Source organism: Pavona decussata, unplaced genomic scaffold (genome assembly GCF_977016875.1).
Source record: "Pavona decussata unplaced genomic scaffold, jaPavDecu1.1 SCAFFOLD_64, whole genome shotgun sequence".
Taxonomy (NCBI): domain Eukaryota; kingdom Metazoa; phylum Cnidaria; class Anthozoa; order Scleractinia; family Agariciidae; genus Pavona; species Pavona decussata.
The window spans coordinates 198333-221779 of record NW_028145484.1 but is presented as its reverse complement, the minus strand read 5'-3'; the positions used below and the strand labels follow the sequence as shown (position 1 = coordinate 221779).

At 37.9% G+C, this 23447-nt stretch overlaps 2 protein-coding genes across 2 annotated transcripts; one reads left to right on the top strand and one right to left on the bottom strand.

Annotated features, from left to right (window-relative positions):
• Positions 1–1243: 1243 nt before the first annotated feature.
• Positions 1244–12768, bottom strand: LOC146478253 (peptidyl-prolyl cis-trans isomerase FKBP3-like). The gene is made up of 7 exons (XM_085111818.1): positions 12616–12768; positions 11156–11257; positions 10647–10778; positions 10352–10487; positions 3946–4025; positions 2512–2609; positions 1244–1523 (listed from the first exon to the last, which is right to left on the bottom strand). The coding sequence occupies exons 1-7, from the start codon at positions 12715–12717 to the stop codon at positions 1469–1471; spliced, it is 705 nt and encodes a 234-aa protein (XP_084967944.1). The 5' UTR covers positions 12718–12768; the 3' UTR covers positions 1244–1468.
• On the top strand, positions 12767–23271 carry LOC146478252 (serine/threonine/tyrosine-interacting protein A-like). The gene is made up of 12 exons (XM_085111819.1): positions 12767–12950; positions 14900–14932; positions 15673–15726; positions 16740–16837; positions 17931–17991; positions 18448–18484; positions 18842–18881; positions 19244–19294; positions 20273–20345; positions 20850–20913; positions 21488–21583; positions 22418–23271. Exons 1-11 carry the CDS (start codon positions 12876–12878, stop codon positions 21541–21543), a joined length of 642 nt encoding a protein of 213 aa, XP_084967945.1. The 5' UTR covers positions 12767–12875; the 3' UTR covers positions 21544–21583; positions 22418–23271.
• The last annotated feature ends 176 nt before the right edge of the window (positions 23272–23447 follow it).

The following is a 23447-nucleotide window of genomic DNA, read 5'->3' as shown; positions in this document are numbered from 1 at the left end:
TTTTCGTTTGTTTCTTCTTTCCTTCTTTCATTTTTCGTCAGGAGGGATTATGTTGAACTCTTACAATTTAGCCACCCTTGTCCAAGGTTAATTCTAGAAATTGACTGTGAGGACAGTAAGCTCCCTTCGGCAATTTGGAGGCCCTCATGGAGGTGAGGGGGGTGGTGAGGGCTTGTTGTCGGAAGGTATTAATTTGCTTTTCAAAATTTGTCAAGTTTGACAAAACATTTTAACACACTAGTTTAGCTAACAGTTTAAAATAGCTAACCTTATCAGTCCATGGTCTTACATAGGCACAGGAAGGATCAAAATAATTTTGGGTCAAAGATTTAGAGAAACTTCACATTAAATGGGTTAGTGCAAACCCAAATGGTATGCCTTTTTCATTTACTTGGTCTGAAATAGAATACTGGGCCCAGTTGTTCGAAGCGCAATTAAGCTTATCCTGGATTAACGTGAACTTTGATTCGGGTTTAATAACTAATCAATAAAGATTCTTCCAAAAGAGTTTTGGCTGTCAGTTTTGACTTCAGCTCTTCTTTACCTTTAACTTGAAATTAGGCTTTGAAACCACTTTTAAAGAGCAAGATGACAACCTCGATTAACTTTTAATGGTAGATTAGTGTTAATCGGCCTTCAAACAACCCGCCCCTGTTCTTCAATTTAACCCTGCTATTTGTTTAGTGTATCACAGGGAGGCACAAGGAAAAAGTTTGGAAACTGACAAAGTCCTGTTCAGACCCGTGCCCATACGTAGGAATGGTGCCCGACTAAAACCCTTGGAAGCAGTGATTGGAGGCAGCGATTGTTCAGACTATGTTCAGCTATGTTCTGAACGGGGCTTTATGCTTCATTCCTACTTTCTAATGACATGCTGTTGAAACTGGCTAACAACTATGAAAGTTTGCCAGAGCTACTTTAACACTAAACCTGATTTCCACGGCTCCCTCATTTCCCAACCAGTTAAGCTGGCAATAGAGCCTACTTTAACTCTTTAAGCCCTAACACTGATCAGCATCAAATTTCTCCTTGCAATATCAATGCTTATTCAATCCCTGAGGTCATGAGAATTAAGGTGAATTTTCTTGATATTTCAATAACTTCTCCCAATACTTTTAAAAGAAGAGTATAGGAACAAGATAGGAGAATTTGTTCTTTGATATTAGGGGTTTAAGGGTTAACACTTTACTGATTCACAGATTACTTACTGTTAAACATCTGCTTGAATGACGTAAGTCACATGCAAATTAAAATAGTTTTAATAAGCTTTGACACTTTGTTGTTTACATAAAATGTCTTTCCTGTGTCTTTTGTCTTGATCCCTAGGTAAAGAGAATAGACCTAACTATTTTACAAATGCGAGGTAACATTCCGGTAAGGTCTTTATATAGTCTATGTAATGCTAGAGGTCTTTAATTCCAAGTTCTCTACATTTTTTAACCCAAGAGGTGTCACTACATGGTGGGCATTATATGACATCGACAAGCTCTACTTCAAAGATGAGCCTTGACTGCGGAGGTATACTGTGTTACATCTACGTTAAGGAAAATGTACAAGCTACGAGCCCCTGAAGCTAACACATGACAAACAATGCTTAACAAGAGTTAAATGGACCTATACTGACCTCTGATTCCACAGCGTTAAAGTGCACCTAGCCCCCCAAATTTTTTTTCTCTTAAATAAATCTTTGCACCTGTGCGAAACATATTGCGCTATTTGGCGGCTTTTTCAACCAAATCTTGACTTTTTATAGGCTGTAAAAGTTACGAAATCTAGCAATCATCTGTCCCATGACCGAGCTAGTAAGGGGCATTGGTCTATTCCTTACTTGACATCATAAACTGATTTGCATTGTATTAAGTCTTTGTGAAAATGCATGCAAAACAGTTTGTGACATCATGCAAGGAATGGACCCATGCCCCTTACTAGCTCGGTCATGGGACAGATGATGGCTAGATTTCATAACTTCTACAGCCTATAAAAAGTCAAGATTTGGTTGAAAAAAAGCTCAATGCGTTATGAACAGGTGCAAAGATTTATTTAAGCGAAAAAAGATTCGGGGGGTTAGGTGCACTTTAATGTTATTGTTATGAAGTCATGTTGGAGTTCCTGTTTTGAAAGCAGTGTACCTTGATCACAGAACTTCCACCTGATAAATTACTGCATCACTTTCAATGTAGAGGTATCAAAGGCAAAGCAATGGAGCCTTATTTATTAAAGAAAACATTGGAGGTGTCCCAGTGTCTGTGACAATTAAACTGTTCTTGCAAAGCGAAATCAGCAAGATCTAGCAATATTTCTTGGATGTTTTTAATAAAACAATTATTCCACTCAAGACTGTTAGATAGGGGATGATTAAGGCCAACTTGACGATTTGGCCTCGTTTGCTATCTATCATCTCATATCAAACACGCACTCATGGAGTAATTGTTAATTATAGACCAGTTATGCCTCAAGCCCTTCAATTACCATGTATTATTATTATTTATAGTTTTCTTGATCAAAGGATACCCTGCCTCAATGTTTCCTTTCTTGCCATAGCCCCACTCAGGTTCAATGGTCAGCTCTGCCTTCTCACCCTTTGACATTGCCATCAGACCTTCATCCCACTAAACACAAAAACATTCACCATTTAAAAGCTTTCAGTTGTATTAAAGTTAGTTTATTAAGGACACTTCCTACTTTCACAGGTGCCCTTCAAGAAAAAATTCATTTGTGCGTCACTTTTGAGAAAACTTTGCCAAACTATATATAAATGAACAGCTAAATAAAAACACTCACAGTTTCTGACATGAATTAGCAAATTTAGCGAAATTTTTACAGTATGAAATACGATTGAGGTCAGCTATATGTTATTCAAAAGACATCAATAAACAAAATAGTGTCAGGATTATTCATATTTTGATTGGTTATTGAGATGTCCAAGTTCAAAGTTAGAAATTATGACAAAAAGTTATCCACTGGCAGATGTGTTCCTCGACAAGTGATTGCCATGCTAAAAATATTTTGAACCTCAAAATTCCCTGATACTGTCTATTTTGTCATTACCCCTGGAATCTTTTGGCCAAAATTTTTGAGAATTCATAAACCTACATACTGGTACCTAATTAATTTGCTCAAAAGCAATATACTGTAAAAACTATTTCCTCCGAAATCAAGTGTGATATTTTAGCTCGCAAAGTTCTGTAAACAAAACAACACATGCCCCTAGAGGGGATAATATCACCTCATTGCCTCAGGCAAATAAATCCACCCCATGAAATCAACTACAATAGACGGTCATCAGAATTTGTGGTAAATTCAGTCACATTCTCAAAGCTGTTAAAGTGCTTGCGGGCGAAATACAGTCATGGAAATATCCAATGAACAAATACAAATTCAAAGCAGGATAATTTTTAACCCCAGTTAGGTATGATTGGGGCTGATTTCTCTGCAAGTTTTGAGAGGATTCAGAGGAGATTACAACACCTTTGTGATTTTATCTTTTCATTATGTTCCATTTTCCTGAAAAGAGCTTAATTAATTTACGTTTTGAAGTTTTCTTTTCTCGAAATAATATTTTTAGATTGAACACTAAACTTTAAATTTTGGTCAAATAAAATTGTTTTGTAATGTTTGTCCCTTGATCATAGGAAGTAACCTGAACAGTTGGCATCAAGAGTAAAGAAATTTCTAGGGCCATTAACAAAGAAACTATAGCTTCAGTTTGCAACAATAATATTATGCCACAAACTATGAATGGAAATGGCAAATATTTGATGTGTCCAATTAATTATTTTTGCACCAAATACAAATTAATGTTAATCATTACACATTTGTAATTTTTCTTGTTTCCCGTTTCCTGCCAACTCAAAATAATGTGATTTTACTTTGATTTTACCACAGCTCTCTGTCAGGTCCCTCCTCACGTGTCCCTCTCCAAAATGAAGCTCAACACAAACTCACCCCTCTAATGACGAGTCCTTTTCCCACTTGGAAAATAAATGGCTTTCCTTCATCTTTGTTTTTCTTCTTACCAGTTCCAGCTAAAGCATGATAGTAGTGGAAGAAAATAAAAGTAACAGGCTCCATTAACACCACCACCATTCCAATTCCCTACTCCAGAAACAGCAAGAAGACTGCATGGGGCCGGGGGGGGGGGGGGGGGGTACTCCCATATATGGGCTAGATAGGTATGTGCCGCCCGATAGGGTATGGTTTTTGACGGCCTCGATCCTTAAATAGGGTTTCATTTTTACACGTGTTGGCATTGTGCTCCCGGTGTGATCCTTAGATAGGGTATACGTACATGTACCTAAGTTGTATCAGCTAAAATTCAAGTGCGTTGAGTGGAGAATGGGGAGGAGACGCTTAATTTTCTTGCGCCTGTGGCGCTCGCTTTTCACGGCAAAGCCGCGGGAATAGCAGTTTCCCCGCCAAAACTCTTCCGTGCGCAGAAGCAATTCCGCTTTCTCCGCAGGCTAGCATGCATAACACTGTCACAGCAGTGAACAAACTTCTCTGGAAGATGTTCCATGGTTATGATGGCATATATTATTAAACTAGGCTTACTCTAGTATTCTATGCTTGATGCTTAACTTCCAATGTTACAGGAACGAAATAAAGCCGTTCACGACATTTAATTCTTAGTTCTTGTTTTTCCCTTTAATAGGATGTCATTGTTCGAGTTTGGGCCTTAAATAGGGTATCAATTTTCGTATGTCTCATCCTTAAATAGGGTCAGGGTTTAAGAACCCGGGCGGCACACACCTATCCAAAATTTATGGGAGTAACCCCCCCAGGGAAGACTGGCACTACTAAGGTATTGTTGGATCGTTTGGGTAGACGGATGGACATCGCACCGACGAATAATTGCATTTTTCGGCATTTTCTCAGGGTAGTGTAGCTCTTGTTATATAAATTTCAACTAAAAGAGTATTTCCTATATAAACGACTGCTGAGAAATGCACTTATTAAATAGCTCAATTTCCATCGGTCTACCTAAACGATCCCAAAGTCTTCGGGGGGGGGGGGGGGGGACCTATGAAATTGTCGCATCTTGGGGGGACAGCAACTTCAGTCTCAGCAAATCTACTACTGCAACATGGAATGTGAAAACCCTTTATCAGCAGGGATGAGCTGCTCATGCCCAAGCACTGAGACAGGTGCATCGTTTAGGTTCGGCCTTCCTGCAAATTAGTGCGAAAACGTTTGGTGAATAAAAAGAATGCTACCTGGTATTTCAGTGCAGTTGCCCCATACATATCTGCATGCATCATGCTATATAATTAACCTGAAGGGGAAACTGTCAGTGAGGTTGTCTTTCAATCATTGATGATAATTTCCTCGACTAAAAATTATTTTCAAATATTTAAAGTGCCACTACGACGAAAATTTTTACTTCCATTTTCGCCCTTTTCGTGTTCCAATCCATTTAATGAGTTCGTAATTGCAAAAATAGCTATTAATTAGCTTTATACAAGCTTACTGATCCTGGGAATACATGGCCGAAAACCGTCGAAACCCCGTCCGCCATTACTCCGACGGCAAAGTGACGCCCGTGGTGATTCTAAAAAGCGGTTGCTTGTATGAGATCTTTGTGTGACGTCATACGCGCATCGAACATCGTGCGTTCCTTGCAAGAACTCAGTAAACCTCAGTAATTGTAAGTCCTAAAGTAAGTAAATAGGCAAGATTATTTGTAAGATTCGCCATCCAGTTTGGTGAGAAGCGATCTAAAGAACAATTTTACCGAATATCTTGGATTATAATTTCCCTGGCGGTGGATTTGGAGTCGTATGACTGCAAAGAATACGCTTCGAAGACACGCGAACAGCTCATTCAAGCCTGGGATTTACATGTAAAGCCGAAGAAGAAACGAATTCACTCCGGCATTTACTCAGCAACTGTTTTGGAGGTAGACATATAGCTATTTAATATTCTGGATATGTTTTCTATTTGGGATTAGTAAACAGAACCTAATCACTATTCGCAGCAGCACTTGAGCAACAAATTATTGAATAGGTTGGATAACTCCAGACCAATACACTTGTTGATGTTATGTTGGTGGCGTGTATGGTGTTCGCAAGTATCAATCAAAGCTGCATAATGAGTCAAGAAAAAAAGAACTATTAACCTCGTTTTTTATAGTTCAATAAAGCTTTGACAAAACTAAAATGATGTATAATTAACTTCAGTTGAAAAGTGGGTAGCTATAGCTGTAACCTACAGAATATTTGCAATATTACAATACTACAGGGCTGTAATCTACCAGGTATTACCTGGTTAGATCCCTTCCTCATTCTACAACAACTTTCAAGCAGTAAATGAAGTAATCATGAGGGGCCTAATATTTTAAAGCCGCAGTCCAAGTAACATTCAACAATAAATTGTGTAAAGCCCTCAAATGCAGCTGGAAAACTAAAGATTAATAAGAAAGTTTAGGAGGACAGCTAAGGAGGAAACCTTAGTACGCTTGCATCATATCTCACCCATTTTTGTTCTTTCAATAATGTTTGTTCCTTGGTCAATGAGGATGTGTGAATCTGAGTGAAACAAGCAAACCAGCCTCTTGATCTCATTTAAAACTGACACTATAATTGTAATCATTTTACATGTTGAGTGTGAAGAGCCAGCATAACACTGTGCTGTAACAGTATTGTGTATTTTCTCACAAAATCACACAATGTTCACAGACATAAAATTGAAATATTAAAGTTATGAAAGAATGACCATCCTTTCCACAGATATACCTTAATTATTCTTGGAGATTCAACCAGAAATGAGATTTAATGTCTTTTTTCTTTGGTGTTTTCAATTCAGAGCCAAAATACTTTAACCTAAATTTTCACACAAACCACACCTCATTTTTTTTTGTTTTTGTTCAGCGACATCAACTTCATTTTAATTTTTTTTCTATCTTGTAATTTTTATCTTACATGACCCCACAAACATTTTCATGCTTTTTACTTTAATATACTATGTGTTTGTTGTTTTTCTATTCTCTTTAGCTTTTTCCTTCTGTCAAATAGCCCTGGCTTTCTTATGTTGGATGTTGATATCTGTGGGTTTTTACTTTGGCCTTCAGAAAATAACCAGAACCAAGAACAGGGCCAGCTTTAAATATCAAAGCCATTTTTTATGCCAATAATACCACATATTTTACTTTTTTTCATTTTATTATTATTTATTATTATTATTTATTTTATTTTATTTTTTTTTTTTTGGGGGGGGGGCTTTTTTGTTTTGTTTTTGTTGTTGCTGTTATGACATAACACTCAAATCTCCCTCACTATGAACAAGCCAACAAAATAATTGGCCATCAGTAAACAATTTCCATAATCCCTTCACTGTTTATATTAATGTGCTTGACCTATATCCAGGCGATTTTTTTGAAGACTCTCCTATCAGCTATGTTGGCAGTTTCTAGGATCAAATTTAAAGGTACGCCTTTTGCTGTGGCCCTCTCTGATAACCATATTCAACAATGAGAATACTCAGAGCACAAGAATGCATGCCATGATCCCACTGGCCAAAAACCTTCCCTGTATAAAGATAAGTTTACCCTTGAAGTCAGAGGCCAGTCTTGCTGTCAACTCTCACCATGTCTGCAGCATTGTGGTTCTTGATGACATGGGTATGACAGCAACTTTTAAAAAAAACCACACACACACACAGTCTGCATGCATTACCAGTACCTACTTGTCATATTGATATGATATCAATGCTAAATATTGCAAAAATTTGCTGGTAGTTCTCCTCCTCTCCCTTCCATTTATAAATTTGCACATTATGTTCAAATTGAACATTATGTAAACCTTAGTGTAAGATCCTGGCTCATTCTTCTGGACAAGGTATCTTCTGTAACTGTGAAAATGCCTTCATGCTTCCCTAAACCAACCCTAATAATACAGATCCCAATATTTTAAGGTTCAGGAAGTGTCGTTGACAGATCTAAACTAATAGCTAAGTGAGATTTACTATGGCATTATTTACCATGGGTAGTCCTTTTTACCATGGTGTGCTTAATTAGGTGACCTTGTTGACGCCTTTGCACTGTCTCTGGTATATACCAAAACAGTGCAATACTTTTGTTAGAAATTTATTATGTTGTACAAAAAATGCTATAAAATTGGCTGTTCATATAACAGACTTTGCCAAGAAAACAAAAGAAGGCAAAAATACAAAATTAATAATTCAAACACAAAGATGAAATTTACCAAGCACTGGTAGTTTTCCACACTCTTTAGAATAGGGTATTGGACAAAATACTGTCTCATAATTTTGTCAGTTTGGTTCATTTGTTCTCTTTAGTACAAATTAATATGGTTTAAATTGTGAACATTATCTTGACTTGTCCCAGAAGATAACTTTCATGCATAATATTCACTGCAAGTCTGCACAAAGGTGCAGTCAAAGCATTATTTACAAGTGATGTTTAAAAAAATTACTCAATAATAGTATTATAATATTAGTAAATAACACAGACCAAATAGGATTGCCACAATACCTTCTTGACTCACAGTAATCAGTGATGGTTACATCAGAGAATTTTGCAAGTTGGAGTGTCAGCAGGTCCACATCAGCTGGGAAGTTGCCTGCAAATTTCTTCTGACCTGTACTTTCACATATCATGTGATTGTTTCAATATATAGAGATGAATTTTTCATGTCAATGTCACAATCAGTTTAATTACAATTGCTCATTTAATACAGATCGAACATCTCGCCTTGCTGTGTATTCTAGAGTCGGCATACAAGTCTTTCAGAAATGTGTTGGGTGCTTTGTACGAGGAGACCATTCGAAAAACTCGAGGCAGTTGATTGTCAATATTATACCACAAGCAATTATTGTTATTATAATTTTGAATAAAATGGAGTATCTATGCAATTTTATTTTACCAAAGCATGACACTTATAGGAAGTAGACGCAATGAACACTAGACAAACAAAGCATTACAATGAGCTATAGAATACCGAGCTATAAACAAAACATACACACCACCATTCTGCGCCACTTGCTTTCATTGCACGCATTCACGAAAACAGTTCATTTCTGATCCGTTATCTTGGCCTAATCGTTTCACTTAGTCCCTCGCTTTACCCTGGAAAAGTAAGCATCGAGGCAGTAGCATTGTATGGCAGTCCTTGCGTTTGAGTTTCCCTCAAAGCAGCTGTCGAAGTCGTCGAAAGGATATGTCTTTAGTACCTCGGTGCGATGTACAAAAAGACGATTTGTCTGAAGAAATAACCCCCTTTTGACGTATTTCAGTACCATAAATGTTCAAACAACCACCATTAGGTTTCTTTCGGGTGCCCACAATACGTGTGCGTTGTGAAGATGGCCCTTGAGCCACTAAAATAAAAAGAAGTGGCTTCTTTCAGCGAGATCGAACATTCGAAAGCAGGCCATGTTGTTGTGCGCGTATGACGTCATATTGCTGTCGGTGCAACTAGATCCAGCTCTCTATGTAGTTCACGGCCATTTGTCGTTTGAGTAATGGCGGCACAGCGAAGCTGAACTTCGCGTTTAAAATGACTGGTCTTCCCGTTGGAATTTCGATGTAAAATTTGGCGTGGTAAGTATTTATCACTTCTACTTTAGAAAGCAGAAGAAAAAAAGGGATGCAACATTTTGATCGTAGTGGCACTTTAAGAAATCTACAAACTAATAGAAATTATTATTAGTTTAGTAAGTGTTCAAGACATATAAATTTTAAAACAGTTTTTAAAAGCAGTTAGTGATGCTTGTGTGTTGTCCAATTATTACTTTACTCAAAGGCAAGCCACGTAAAATGAGATCATGGCTAATTATAGCCAATCAGATTCAAGAATTACTGATACAGTTCTAGCTACATTATACCTGCCAACTCTCATGCATTATGGGTGAGTCTCATGCCTATGGACTAGAGACACCTATCTCACGCATCGAAGAGAATTTCTCACGGCTAACTCATAAATCCTGACGAGTTGTTCTGAAAAAACGTCACTTCATTTCAGATTTGTTATGTATTATTTCTTTGCTCTTTATAACAATCGCAAAAACTTTCAAATGTCTACAATCCATTCGAATCTTAAGTGCCTGGAATATCTTCAGACATTTTTGGCAACGTTCAATCTTCGGAGGTGGCTCGGATGTTTTCAAAAATCCCAGTCATGACGAGACAAAAATCTCACGCATTTGACTCAGAAAAAGTTGGCGGGTAAACTATTGTATGATATTAGTACTGGAAATTTAAATACTACTGTTTAATAATCATTGTGGATAATCTAATGCACGCTGAGACTGGCATCATAGGCCCAGTCACTTTGATAGCAGACTGGACTCAGAAAAATGTGACTAAAGCAGATAGAATGAAACACAATAAACACACCTGCACCAGCTACATTACTGTCAAACACAACTCCATTCTCCAGTTTTCCTGTATAGAAACACGACACTCTGTCCCCTTTGGATGCAAATGTTGTCTTGTCGCCATGCTTCAAGATTTTCTTGGTGAACTTTGGCTCCTGAATGGAGTAAATTATAATACATGCATGCCAAATTAACATAAGGCAAACAAAATGTGATTTTCAGTAATAAATATTAGTCTAGAGTAGTCAGCAATCATTGGTGGCTTCCCCCTTTGTTAAGAAAGCCAATCTTGACCTAGAAATCATGTGACAAACCTCTTTTTTGGAGTCCTTTGATTCTGAACTCTTCCTTTCTTTCTTCTTTTCAGTAATACGCATGGCAGCTGCTTGCTCAGCTGCTTCTTTTAACTCATCTTCAAGGCTTGCTTCACTTTCTGTGCGGAATGCCTGAAAGCCAAGGGTTCTCATTAGTTTAGAGTTTTCTCTGGGTAGGTACTCAAAGTGCAGTTCCAGAGAATATCCATATTCCCCACAGAAGGTTTTTTGTTTTGCACCCCTCCCCCCAGGAAATTCCAGTTTAACTTCATAATTTGCTTCTACAATTTTGACTTTTAAGACCCCCACTCCCCCTAGGAATTTCCATATATTCCAGGGAGGCCCCACCCAGTGGTTTCAGCCCTTAGTTTCACATACCAAGGGTTGATCACTTGTGCATTATAATAATTTATTCACCTTTGAAAAAGGAGCATTAATGTCTTTATTCACACTAAATATAAATATAAAATTATGACTGATAAAAATTTTACAAGAAAAATATAACTTACCTTGACTTCAAACAGCTGTTTATAGCTGTCAATCAGATGGTCCTTTTTACTGGTCTTTGCAATGTTGTTGAGCTTACCATTCAACTTGTGTTCTTTGAGGAACTAATAAATACAACAATTTACATGTGAATTGATTAAGACTGTTAACAGTAGATATCCCACAGGAGATGGGAGACAGAATCATACTTTCAGAAGGCTAGTTGTAATAATAATAAGCATCATCTATATCCCAATATTAGCATGATTGATTGATTTATCAACCTTTGAGAGTTTTGGAAAGCATAGTGCCACAAATATCTATGTTAATTACACTCTTTTTTTTTTTATATATAAGAACCTTTTTTAGAAGAACGTTGAGGCTGAGAGTCAGCTCAGAACATTTTTATTTTGACCAAATGTTTCTAAAACGAACAGCATAAATACGGATAAAACAATGCGGGTAAAACTTCAGCCTATACAGTCCAATTAACCCAAATGATAGGTGTCTTTGTCACTTCCGCATAGATTTATTAAAATACTATTAATCTCAGGTGACTTAGGAACATCTTAAGAACTTCAACTTTTCAGGCTCAAATTGCCAGAAAAGATAAGAACATTCAGCCTCAGCCCCAAAATTAGATGTTCTTATATAAAAAAAGGGTGTATGCTCAGAATGATATCACAATAGCTAGAGCTGTGGACATTTTAACATTCTATGTCTCCAGTGGTTGCAAAAAGATTACCCCCATCTACCCTTCCCCCCCCCCCCCCCGCCTCACCCCTTCACCCCCTTGCCTCAGGTACAGAATATTCTTACTACTTGTCACAAGATCTTTTTCTATTCATACCATCATATAAATTTATTTTATTCCATTGTGCATATGCCACACATCAGCATTCTAATCCTAGCAGTATGCAGGATGTTTGTCACATCAACCTAGTTTGATGGCCTTTGCTCCCACGACTGACTCGTGAGTCCAGCTTAGTAGTAGAGCATCCGAACTTAGAGATCGGAAGGTCATAGGTTCGACTTCGGATTTCTTTTTTCTGAGTATGCCTGAGTCCCTAATTGCATAATACATCATTTGCATCTTTCTTCTCCTTTTACTACCTGAGAAATACTTGAATTTTCACTTAAACGTTCAACATAATAAAAGGTGGGTGGGGTGGGGGTCGTGTCATGTTCGACGAGACGCGCGAAAACTGCAAACCCTGCCTCGCGCAAAAACGTGTTAAAATCAATTAAAAATGTGACAAAATTGAATACGTGATGTTCACAAAGGGTATAGATGTCATTAACATGGGATTTAAGTCGCTGGAAAATTAAGGCTTCGCAGGTTTTTTAGCGCGATTCATAAGGATTGGTCCATTGTTGAGAACAACAAGAGAAACAAACCACGTTGTCTCGAAAACAATGGTAAAAAAAACCTATATCGCAAATTAGAAACTCATTGGAAAACTCAGGAAATACTTATGAATACCTCAAATGATGCATGCTCATGCAAAAACTTGATGATGTCTTTCTTTGAGACTTCGTCGCTCTGCAGCTGTGCATCTGTCCACGTCTTCTCTACCTCCCCCATTTTGTTTTGCTTCGACTTGGAGACGAGGCTGGACGTGAGGAGTCTGGGTCAGACAGGCATTCACTGTGTTTTGGTAGTAAATTTTATTTTCTTTCAAACGGAGAATCCTTCATCTGCTAGCCAGTTTTATGTAAAATATAGGTCTTAGATTCTTCTAAATGCAATCTACAGCGAGCCCTGAATGTATTCCCACGCTCGAGTTCCCAGAAATACCAAACAAAGACGAGTTAGTGGTAAGTGACGTCTAAATTATGTACTTCTAAACACTTGGCATGCCATATTATTACAAGCGATGCTTACAATCGCTCTTTATATACACTTGTAACAATATGTTTTTGTGTATATTGATGAATTATTGACTTCTCACACTCAACCAACCCTTAATACTGGGATTCCCTAACCAAATTAGGCTGCAATCGACATTAAGGATTTAACAGTACAGACCTTAATGAAAAAAAATTTCACTTATAAGTAAGTTAAGATTAATCAACAACAACAAAAACAACAACAATTTATTAAGGTATTTCCATATCTTTACATGGCACTACCTATCTAAAATTATAAAAACTCATGACATAAAAAGAAATAAACGTTTCACTGATTTGATCAATCAATCCATCCTTCCTTTTGTCCATCTGTTGTCATGTCAGCTACCCACATACCTACGGGTTGTAATTATGGCCTGCCAACTCTCACATATCAAGTGGAGTGTCATGTTTGCTGATTAAAAAATCAATCTAATGCCTACAGCCCAATTTCTCATCCGTGACTCACAAATCTAGACTACTATTTCCCTAACCAAACATTTTAACTGTATCCAATTGCCAGTCCAGAAAATAAATCCATTCCCCCTTCCCTTAGAAAAATATTTTTTCTAACACTCGCCTTACCCCTTCTCCTCTCCTCTCTGGAAATTCCAATTTCACTTCATACATTTCTTTAAATTTTCTGGTCCCTGAGACCCTCCCCCACCCCTCTAATCGAGTGTATACAATATGCGAGTCAGCAAGGCATGCAAGGCAGATGTGCGAGGCATGAACAAAACATGTGAGGCATGAATAATAATAATAATAATAATAATAATAATAATAATAATAATAATAATAATAATAATAATAATAATAATAAGGCTTTATTCAATCTGATCAATGTAAACATCGATACCATGAACAGGAGATACCAGAGGTTATCCCTATCGAGGGTATCCCCTTTTGAATCAAAGCAATTCAAATCAACTCAACTAAACACAACACAAATCAAATCAAATCAAATGTTAGTTTTTGAGGAGAGGGGAAAACCGGAGTACCCATGAGAAAAACCTCTCGGAGCAGAATAGAGAACCAACAAACTCAGCCCACTTATGACGCCGAGTCCGGGAATGGAACCCGGGCCACATTGGTGGAAGGCGAGTGCTCTACCACTGCGCCAACCCTGCTCCAAAACATGCAAGGCATGAACAACCCCCCAACATAAATGCTAATAATTGTTAAGGTAACCGGGGAGCTATTTTAGCTAACCTAATAGCATTTAGGCAAACTGGAGTGCTTTTAGGCTAACCGGAGTGCTTTTTAGGCTAAACGGAGTGTTTTTTAGGCTAACCTGAGTGCCTCGCACGTCTGCCTCGCATGCCTCGCACGTCTGCCTCGCATGCCTCGCTGGCTTGCAGATTGTCAACACCCCCTCTAATCTAATCTATTCAAGAGGACATTGATGTTTCTAGAACTAAACATTGAGCTCTTCTTCAATCTTTGCAAATTGTTCCAAGGGAATCTTCGACAATGTCCAGAAATTCAGAAATTATTGGCCAATCTTCAAACATTTTCAGCAAGTTCAAGCTTAATAGACTTGTATGAACACACATAATTTTGTGAAGCCACCTTCTTCTAAATCCAAGCCGTCCACTCTGAAATTTACTGGGAAACCCAATTTTATTGTCTGTGTTGGCAAGGACTACATGTCATTTGAATGTTTTCCAAAATGATATGAGGAAAACTTGACCAGGGATTACCCTGTAACAAAAAAGCATGATTCCCATCCAGACCCAAGTGGTCATACGCTGAAAGTGTGCTTTCTGCTATATAAACTTTAGACTAAGTTTTAAAGGGCACCAGCCTGTAAATTCCATGTAGGTTTTGGAAACCTTTCATGATCATTAACAAACGCATGGAATTTTGTTATACAGGACTGGACATACTCCAAGAGGAGGGAAATGCAGGTACATTTTGCTTTTTCATTGAGTTTAAATAGTCTGGTATTATTCAGTGAAATTAGTAGGAGTTTGTGTCATGGTAGACTGCAAAAAAGTTCATCTGTTCTGTGAATCCGAAGTGTGAAGTTATCATACACAAGACTACTGCTGCACCTTGCCTTACAAATGTAAGAAACTGCATTCTCCAAGTCGGTTTAAAGTGGCTCTGATATATCTGATGTTTTTGTGCATAGTTAGGATGGCACAGTGGTGAGAGCACTTGCCTCCCGCCAATGTGGCCCGGGTTTGATTCCCGGACTGGGCGTCGTATGTGGGCTGAGGTTTGTTGTTGGTTCTCGTCATAAATTTTTACATACTCGAAAACATTGCTGCTATGTAGCAAACAGCCAATTTCTACATGTGTGTATATAGGCACCTTCTCTCTCCTGCCTTAAGTGCACCAGAGCTTGTCTGAATCTCTCATGTTGTACTCCATCGGGGCCTACAGAAACTGATTAGAAAGTCCACTTCCCTTAACTGTACAGGCAAGTCAGAACATTGTTAAGTTGTCACTATTTCCTAAAAAAATATCACATAACCCCAAAAAATGCAACTGATGACCAAAGATGCATTGTTTTCACAAATTTTATTTTCAAGTAAACCCATTGAACAGAAAATAAAGGAATCAACCACCTGCAGCAGGGTGTTTGTAACTTTTGAGTTATTCATTTATTTACTTTCTACTGATGCTGTCATTTTCTGGTAAGGAAATTGTGCCTGGTGTTTATCTTGGACCATACTCAGCAGCGACAAACAGTGAAGTAAGAGAAATTCCTTAATATTAAATTAAAATATACAAATTAGTGTCAATTCCTTTCTTGCAAATCTGACAGCACCACTGCAGTGTGAATTACAGCGATTACCAATAACACGCGACCTATCGCCTTCAAAAGACTCCGATAAAGTTGCGTTTTGGTGGACGTCAATCAAAGAAAAGCCGTTGAAATTGTTTCAAGTTCTGAGAACATTTCAAGGCAACAGAACGAAGAAATTGACAGTTTTATCCGCTGACGGATGGTAAACTTTATGAAAGTTAAATTCCAAGACAGGTTATCTAAAAAATGCACATTGTTTGGACGAAGCCGTATTATTTTATGAAACATTTGAAATCGCTACGCCCGACAATTCAATTCAGCGATGCGTGCAAGTGAGCAAATTATCACGTGCAGTGAAAATCGAAATTTTTAATTCAAAAATACCTTTTATTTGCGCTTGATCTGCCTGGAGAATGAATTTAAATAAAGTTTACCTTCTCTTAGCGAGGTAAAATTCTTAGTTTCTTGCAGGGTTACCTTGGAATCTTGTGAAAATTCAAAATAATTTCAACGGCTTTTCTTTGATTGACGTCCACCAAAACGCAAATTTATCTGACTCCTTTGAAGGCCGTAGGTCGCGTGTTGTTGGTAACCGCTGTAACAAACTGTGAACAATTTGACTCAATTTATCTTGATACTGTATCTGTATGTTTTTGTATTCAATTCATCCAATTAGAATAGGAAAATTAAAAATATACTAGAGATATGATTTTATGGAAGGGACAGTGTACTAAAAATATTAATGTGCTATTAATAGGCTATTGAATAATTTTGTTTTTTAACTTTTTTGTCCGGCTAGTACTGAATTCTGGATTAATGCATCATAAAAAAATTTAATGTGGTCTCAGGCCAGAACATCTTTTTGTTAAAAGTATATCCTTGTGTCTGTTGTGGAAAGCATCATTGTCTTCTTTCTCAATTAAGGATGCTAAATATAAGTACTTTATTTTGCTTTACAGCTAAATGTGTTAAAGCAAGTAGGAATATCTCATGTTGTTTGTATAAGACATGAACGTGAAGCCCACTTTGTGCGCGCCAATTTCCCTGAACAATTTAAGTAAGTATTTGAATGATCATTGTGAGTTTTTCTTTTTCAATCGTGTGTCTTGAGTAATTTCTGTCAGAAGGGAACATGAGGGTTTGCAATCTTGTAGTTTTGGGCCACTTCTGATTATTTCTGAAATGTTATTTTCAATAAATAACTATCAATTATTGATACTTTCAATCCAGAAATGCCTGAACTCGTAGTTTCTTCGTTTTCTGAGCATGCCTGTGTCAGTGATTAAAAAATACATCAGTCTGCCAGCTGTTACATGCAATGCAAAGAAAAAGTCATTCAAGTTTAGTGACTGTATTTATAGATTAAAGTTAAAAGAAAGGTGATGTCATGCTTTGAACCTGGTGAATAAACGAATGATAGTCATAGATGTTTCATTTATATTTTTTTCCCGTCAGTAACACAAGTCAAGCATACAGGTCCTTGGAAAAATCTGAGTTCTCCCAGCAGGAGTCGAACCTACGACCTTGTGATTACTAAGTTCAGATGCTCTACCACTATAAAACTACAGGATACATGTGGGAGCTAGGCAGATGCTTGAATGTTCCAGTCGAACTAGTCATTTGAAGGTCGGAGGTTCGACTCCTGTGAGGAGAACTCAGATCCTAGCAGTATGCGAGTGTGGCCAAAGTGCGAGCCAGCGAGCCAAACGTGCGAGCCATGCGAGGCATGCGAGCCAAACATGCAAGCCAAACGTGCAAGGCATGCAAGCCATGCGAGCCAAACATGCGAGGCTTGCGAGGCATGAACAACTCCAACATAAATGCTAACCATTAAGTTAACCGGGGAGCTATTTAAGCTAACCTGAGTGCTATTTAGGCTAACCGGAGTGCTTTTTAGGCTAACCGGAGTGTTTTTTAGGCTAACCTGAGTGCCTTGCACGTCTGCCTCGCATGGCTCGCTAGCTTGCTGGCTCGCAGATTGTCAAGACCCCAGTATGCAGGCTACTTGTCACATGAACGTAGTTTTAATGGAATGGCCTTAGCTCCCACAAGTCTCCTATAGCTCAGAAGTGGAGCATCCGAACTAGTAAATATATAAGTTTAGTTTTAGATTGCCTAATACAACATTTTTACTGTCTTTCCTTCCTCAGGTATTTGGTATTAAATGTAGCAGATTCACCCACAGAGAATATTATCACACATTTTCCTAAGGTATGAGGGGACACTGATGTTATGTTATCAAACTTATTAATAATAAATAAGTAAATAAATGACTTTAAGTGCCTAAGTATTTAGCACTGTAGCACTAATTGGGGACACTATAAACCAGAGAAATAAATATGCAAACTGAAAATAACATTTGTTAAAAATCCCAACTGGTGGGAGGCAAATCGGTTGGCTATTTAAAAAGCGTGGCCTTGGAGCGGCGCCCCTAACCACTAGGCCCATCACCTCGCCATAATAATGCATGAAGGAAAAAGGGAAATAATTGCCTTGAGGGAGGTTTGGAAATGTAATCTCAGTGTATGTTCATATACATCTAGCATCTGCATGGTCGCTCAAGATGAGTCTAAGTCTCTCTGGTGTAATGAAAAGAAAAATGTGTTGTCAGTAGCTTTAAATTTCTTTTTTATTTTTGATAGCACATGTGTAAATTATTTTCTGTAGGTAAAAGCCTTTGTTGACAGCTGCTTAACCAGTGGAGGTAAGTTAGAAACTAAAGTTACCTAATAAGATATTGTGTACTTCCAGACAATATCCATATTTCCCGTCCACCCCCCCCCCCCCCCCCTTCCTCCAAAAAAAAAAAAAAAGAAAAAGGGAATGGAGATTCCAGGGGGATGGGGACTCCTCAAAGGCCAGAACATTCAAAGGAAAGTATGAAGCTAAATTGGAATTTCCAGGGGGGTGGGGTCTAAGGGAATATCCCCTCCACAGGGGAGGCATGAATATTTTCTGGAACTACACCTTTTGGTTTTAATCAGCAGTTCTTTGAATTTTATTCCACTGAAGTGAAAAGTTTTTTTTACCTTCAGTTGTTAATTCTTTTCCATTTTGTTAGGAAAGGTACTTTTACATGGAACTGCTGGAATTTCAAGAAGGTTGGTGATGATCTTGCTAAACATTGAATAGGCCATTTTCATGATGGCGTCATTTACTTCAAATGGCAGAATTCTTCAGTTTGTTGTTTTCTGTTGCAAATTAGGGATGTTGTTTAATCTAAACCTCATTGGGATAACAAAATTTAAATAAGATTTCGGAAAAACAGAGATTCTGGTAGCTGTAGTAAAATAACATCGTGAAAATCGCCGATTTATTGACTTTTTCTTACTGTTTCTTAATTTTGCAATGAGTCTTACAGCTGTACATGGCTCCATAATAATATTTGATTTACTTTATGCACCATGCCGTGTCATTATTACTAGTATTAGTATATCAAAATGTATTATTATTCTTTTCTTAGTGCAGCTTTAATGATCGCTTTTATCATGGAAACTTATGGATTAACATATCGGTAAGTTAGTCTGGCTTGTTTTATTTTCTAAATACAGTAAGCACTTCCACCGATGATCATCATTAGTACCAATGTGGGATCTGTCACTACTTCAACTCATTAATAATTCATGAAGAGAAAACCAGATAAATTACTACCGTGAGGGAGCTTTTAATGGGCCACTATGCTCACCCGGATGATTATAATGTAATGTTTGAAACACAAACAGCAGTGTTTTATCGGGCTTTAAAACCACGAGGCGCAGCTGTGTGGTTTTAGACCCAATAAAACATGTGCTGCGAGTTTTTTGAACGGCTTCAAAAACATTCCTGGAAAAGCGTTTGTCAAGAGAGTTCATAACAAATTATGATACTTATATGAACGTTCGAAATTAGCATACGGGAAAGACATTAAACACCGCATACTAATAAGAAGGAGTTTTTATCAGGTTTTAAAACCACTGCACGTGATGTTTTATCGACTATTTGATAGGTCAATGGGCTTATGAATTATAAATAAGTTTTTGAATTGCCTTCTTGTGGCCCCTGATGATGTACAGGACCCTAAAAAATATTTTATACAATCATGTGCACAGTGTTTGTTCCTCAATAGCAAGGGTTTCATTAAGGGTCGGCTGGTACTGGACAAATGTCTGGTTGCTTTACTTTTTCCATAAAATAACACATCCAAGTTACAATGTAACTCTCTTGCCAGGGTGCACAAATCTCTTGCCTGTTTGTTTAAAATCTTAATGAAGCCTCTGCAACAGAAGTGTTGAATTAATTTCTCTTGATTTGGAATGCTCAACACTTCTCATGCTTTTAGGGTAAACATTGTGCAAGTTGAAAATTGTTGTACCAATCATAAAAACAGATTTGTAACAACAAAAAACAAATAGATGAAACAAACCAAAACTTATTCTAGGCGTGGTAGATTATCAGGACTTTTGAGTAATGAGGCCCTGCCCGTTTACTATATGGAATCACTCTTGTGTCCTAGGGAAGCATTTCTTTATGTACAGCAAAGAAGATTTTGCATTAACCCAAATGAGGGTTTTGTTCAACAACTTATGGTAAGTTGAATTTTCATTCGATTAGGGTAAAAAGTGTAGCAACTTTTCGACTCCTGTCTTCGATAAATTTTCACCAGGACTTTGAATGGTGTCTTCTGTTTTATTCTCCCAGAGGGGATTCTACAGGGGCACCCAACGGAATATTTCGGTAAAATATCTGTTCGGATGGAAGGTCCCCTAAAAGTTGCGAAAATTTTCGCCTAACGATCCCCTAGAAGTTTGGAGGTTTTTCGGAAAACCATCAAGTTGCCCTAGAAATTTTGGAAACAATGTGCTCGCGTTTTATGAATCCCATAATTTTCGGATGGTGATTTTTTGTCCGCTAAAATTTTCGTCTATTGTGACTGAATTGTAAAAGTTGCTAACATTATTTCGGTGAGCAGTCAGATATCACCTGGAATGGACAAGAACGATAATAACTCTAGCCATGAGCTTTAAATGATTCTAGAAACAGTTATGTTGCATTGGTGATGCCCTCACTCTAGTTTTTTCTGTTACTTATAGGAATATGAACCAATATATTTAGCAAACTATCAAGCCAGAACATCAGGGCAGAGATTAAATCAAGGTAAACAATACTGAACATAATGGGGATTGAGCCTTGCTATAGATATTTAATTTTTTATTAATTCAAATTACAGTTAGAGAGAACCTGATAATAGAAAGACGTTTATTGCAGAAAATACCAAAGAGCTCACAAGAGATGATTGTTTACTTTCAGCGAAAAAAAATTTAGAACGTAGTTTAAAGTTTTTGTTATGAAAATAACTTGTCTCGCATGATGACATAAGAAAGTACGAATACCGGTCAACTCGCCTACGTGCAAACTCGCCTATGCCAACTCGCCTACGCCTACTGGTTAACTCGCCTACGTAGGCGAATTTAGAACATGGCACGCTTGTTTAGGTTTATGGATTAAAGAACGAGTTAGATAGAACATAAAGTTATTTAAAAGGCATACATTACTTGAGTGAACTCGCCTTTGTCAGAAAGAGAAGTCGCCTACGTAGGCGAGCTGACAAGTTGTTCGAGTTTGTTCGTAGGCGAGTTTGCACGTAGTCGAGTTGACCGGATACCGATGATACAAGACGTGTTCCAAATATTTCAGAAATGGTAGAACTAGTTTTTTGTTTGCTTTCAAGGTGGAGTGAAGCGGGCTCGTGAAGATGAGTCAAAGGATGATCCAATGGACACCTGACCATACGTTGATTTGTAATGTGATTATTTAATAAAACCAAGTAAGACACCGCGTGGCATGTAGGAATGTTAGCTGCATTTGTGTGTTTGGTATAAATCTGTTGGTTTTCTAATCTGCTTAGCTACTCTACCATCCATTCTGTGTTTGTATAAACCATTAGCAAGTACTACAAAGAGTGTGAGCCGTGTAGCACTCCGGCAGGTAATGCGATAGACATGGAATGAAATTATTTTATTGAGTGTGAAAGTGAGGGCTTGCTGTGTGTGTGTGTGTGTGTGTGTGTGTGTGTGTGTGTGTGTGTGTGTGTGTGCTGTGTGAAAGTGAGGGCTGACCTCTGGATTAGATCATCAGTTCGGTCTAACCAACTGAGCTTCGAGGTCAGCTGGGGGCTGGTCGTGGGAGTTAAGGTATTTTAAAATTTGCAGCAATGGGGATTTTCAAGTACTACCAACATTATCATTCTACCACAAATGCTGTAATCGGATTGGTTCTAAGGCACTGCACAGCCCCAAAACTGATCTCCAAATTGACCTCGAAATGATCCCTAGTTTTTTCATGCTGACCCAGAAATGAGTTTGCGTTAATTCCAATTTGAATTAGCCTGTGTTTCAAGTTTTTCAGTAGGTTTTTGCGTCTTTTTCGCTTTTTGACCGCGTGAATATTGGGACGGGAGCGAAAAAAATCCTGCATCCGGTTTTTTCTGCTCTCTTGTCCCAATTTCCGCGCGCTAAATTTGAATTGATTTTAATGAATGTTCTCGCAGGCTCGAGACCACACTATCTAGAGTCCTGCAACAGTGGCGCTGGAAACTCCAGTTGGGGTTAATTTTTGAAGGCAGTCTTTTAATTAAACTTTTATCTTTTTTTGTTTCTAGGAAACAGGATTGGTCGTTGGTACATGGATAAAGTATATGTGTACAAGTAACAGCTTTGGAAAATGAACTAGACTTTGGAGCGTAACGTTCTGAAAAGGTGTTGAGCGAAAAAAAAAATACCATATGAAGGAATTTACCCGCACAAGACTATAATATGGAAGAACTTATTTATCAGTGTCATCTTGGAGTCCTTTTCCCAAGATACATTTTTATCAGCTCCGGTTTTATTTGATTGGTAAAAATAGGAAGCGACCTTTGTTTACCTTCGGGGTCGGGCATGCCAACTTTGCAAACAAGAAAATGAAATTCGACGTGGCTAAAAATCCCACTGACAGGAGGCAGACCTGCTGGCTACATTACGCTCATAGTCGAGACTACTGTGGAACAACCGCTAGCTATATGAGAGGAACTTGGACCCAAGACCTCTGGATTTCAAGTCTGGCGCTAGAGTTACTCACCCAAACCGCTCTACACGCCTCCTTGATGATGCCTCTTAGTTGGAAACTAACGTACTGTTTCTTAAAATTATGGAAATTTTAACATGTTTCTCAAAATTCAATCAATAGATCCTTTTTTGTTGTTAAACTTCTCGGGCTGAAAATGTTTTTGGGAAGTTTAGAAACGCTCCCCAGACTTGTATCCGAGGGCCCCTGCTTACATTCATTCTTCAATTTGCATTGAATCCATCCGATGACCGTCCGCTGACATAGGAACCCGTGGACTCTGGATACAGGATTGCTCTGAGGCTAGGACAGATATATTTGTTGAAAGATTCGTGTAAATTATTACATGTAAGTCTTGGAGTGTTAACTGTAAATATCTTTTTCTTAGCAAGTAAAATTTTTCAAGAAAAATATGTGACTCCGTGTTACTTTTTGATGGAAAGCTTGCGATATTCTGACTTTCCTGTTCTGTTGTATATACTGAGATCGTCGTATATACAGTGAGATCATCCGCGAAACTCGGTTAAAAAAAGACGGTGCCTCGCCTGAACACAGTCATTTTTGCGTGGTTTATGACGATACGGAAA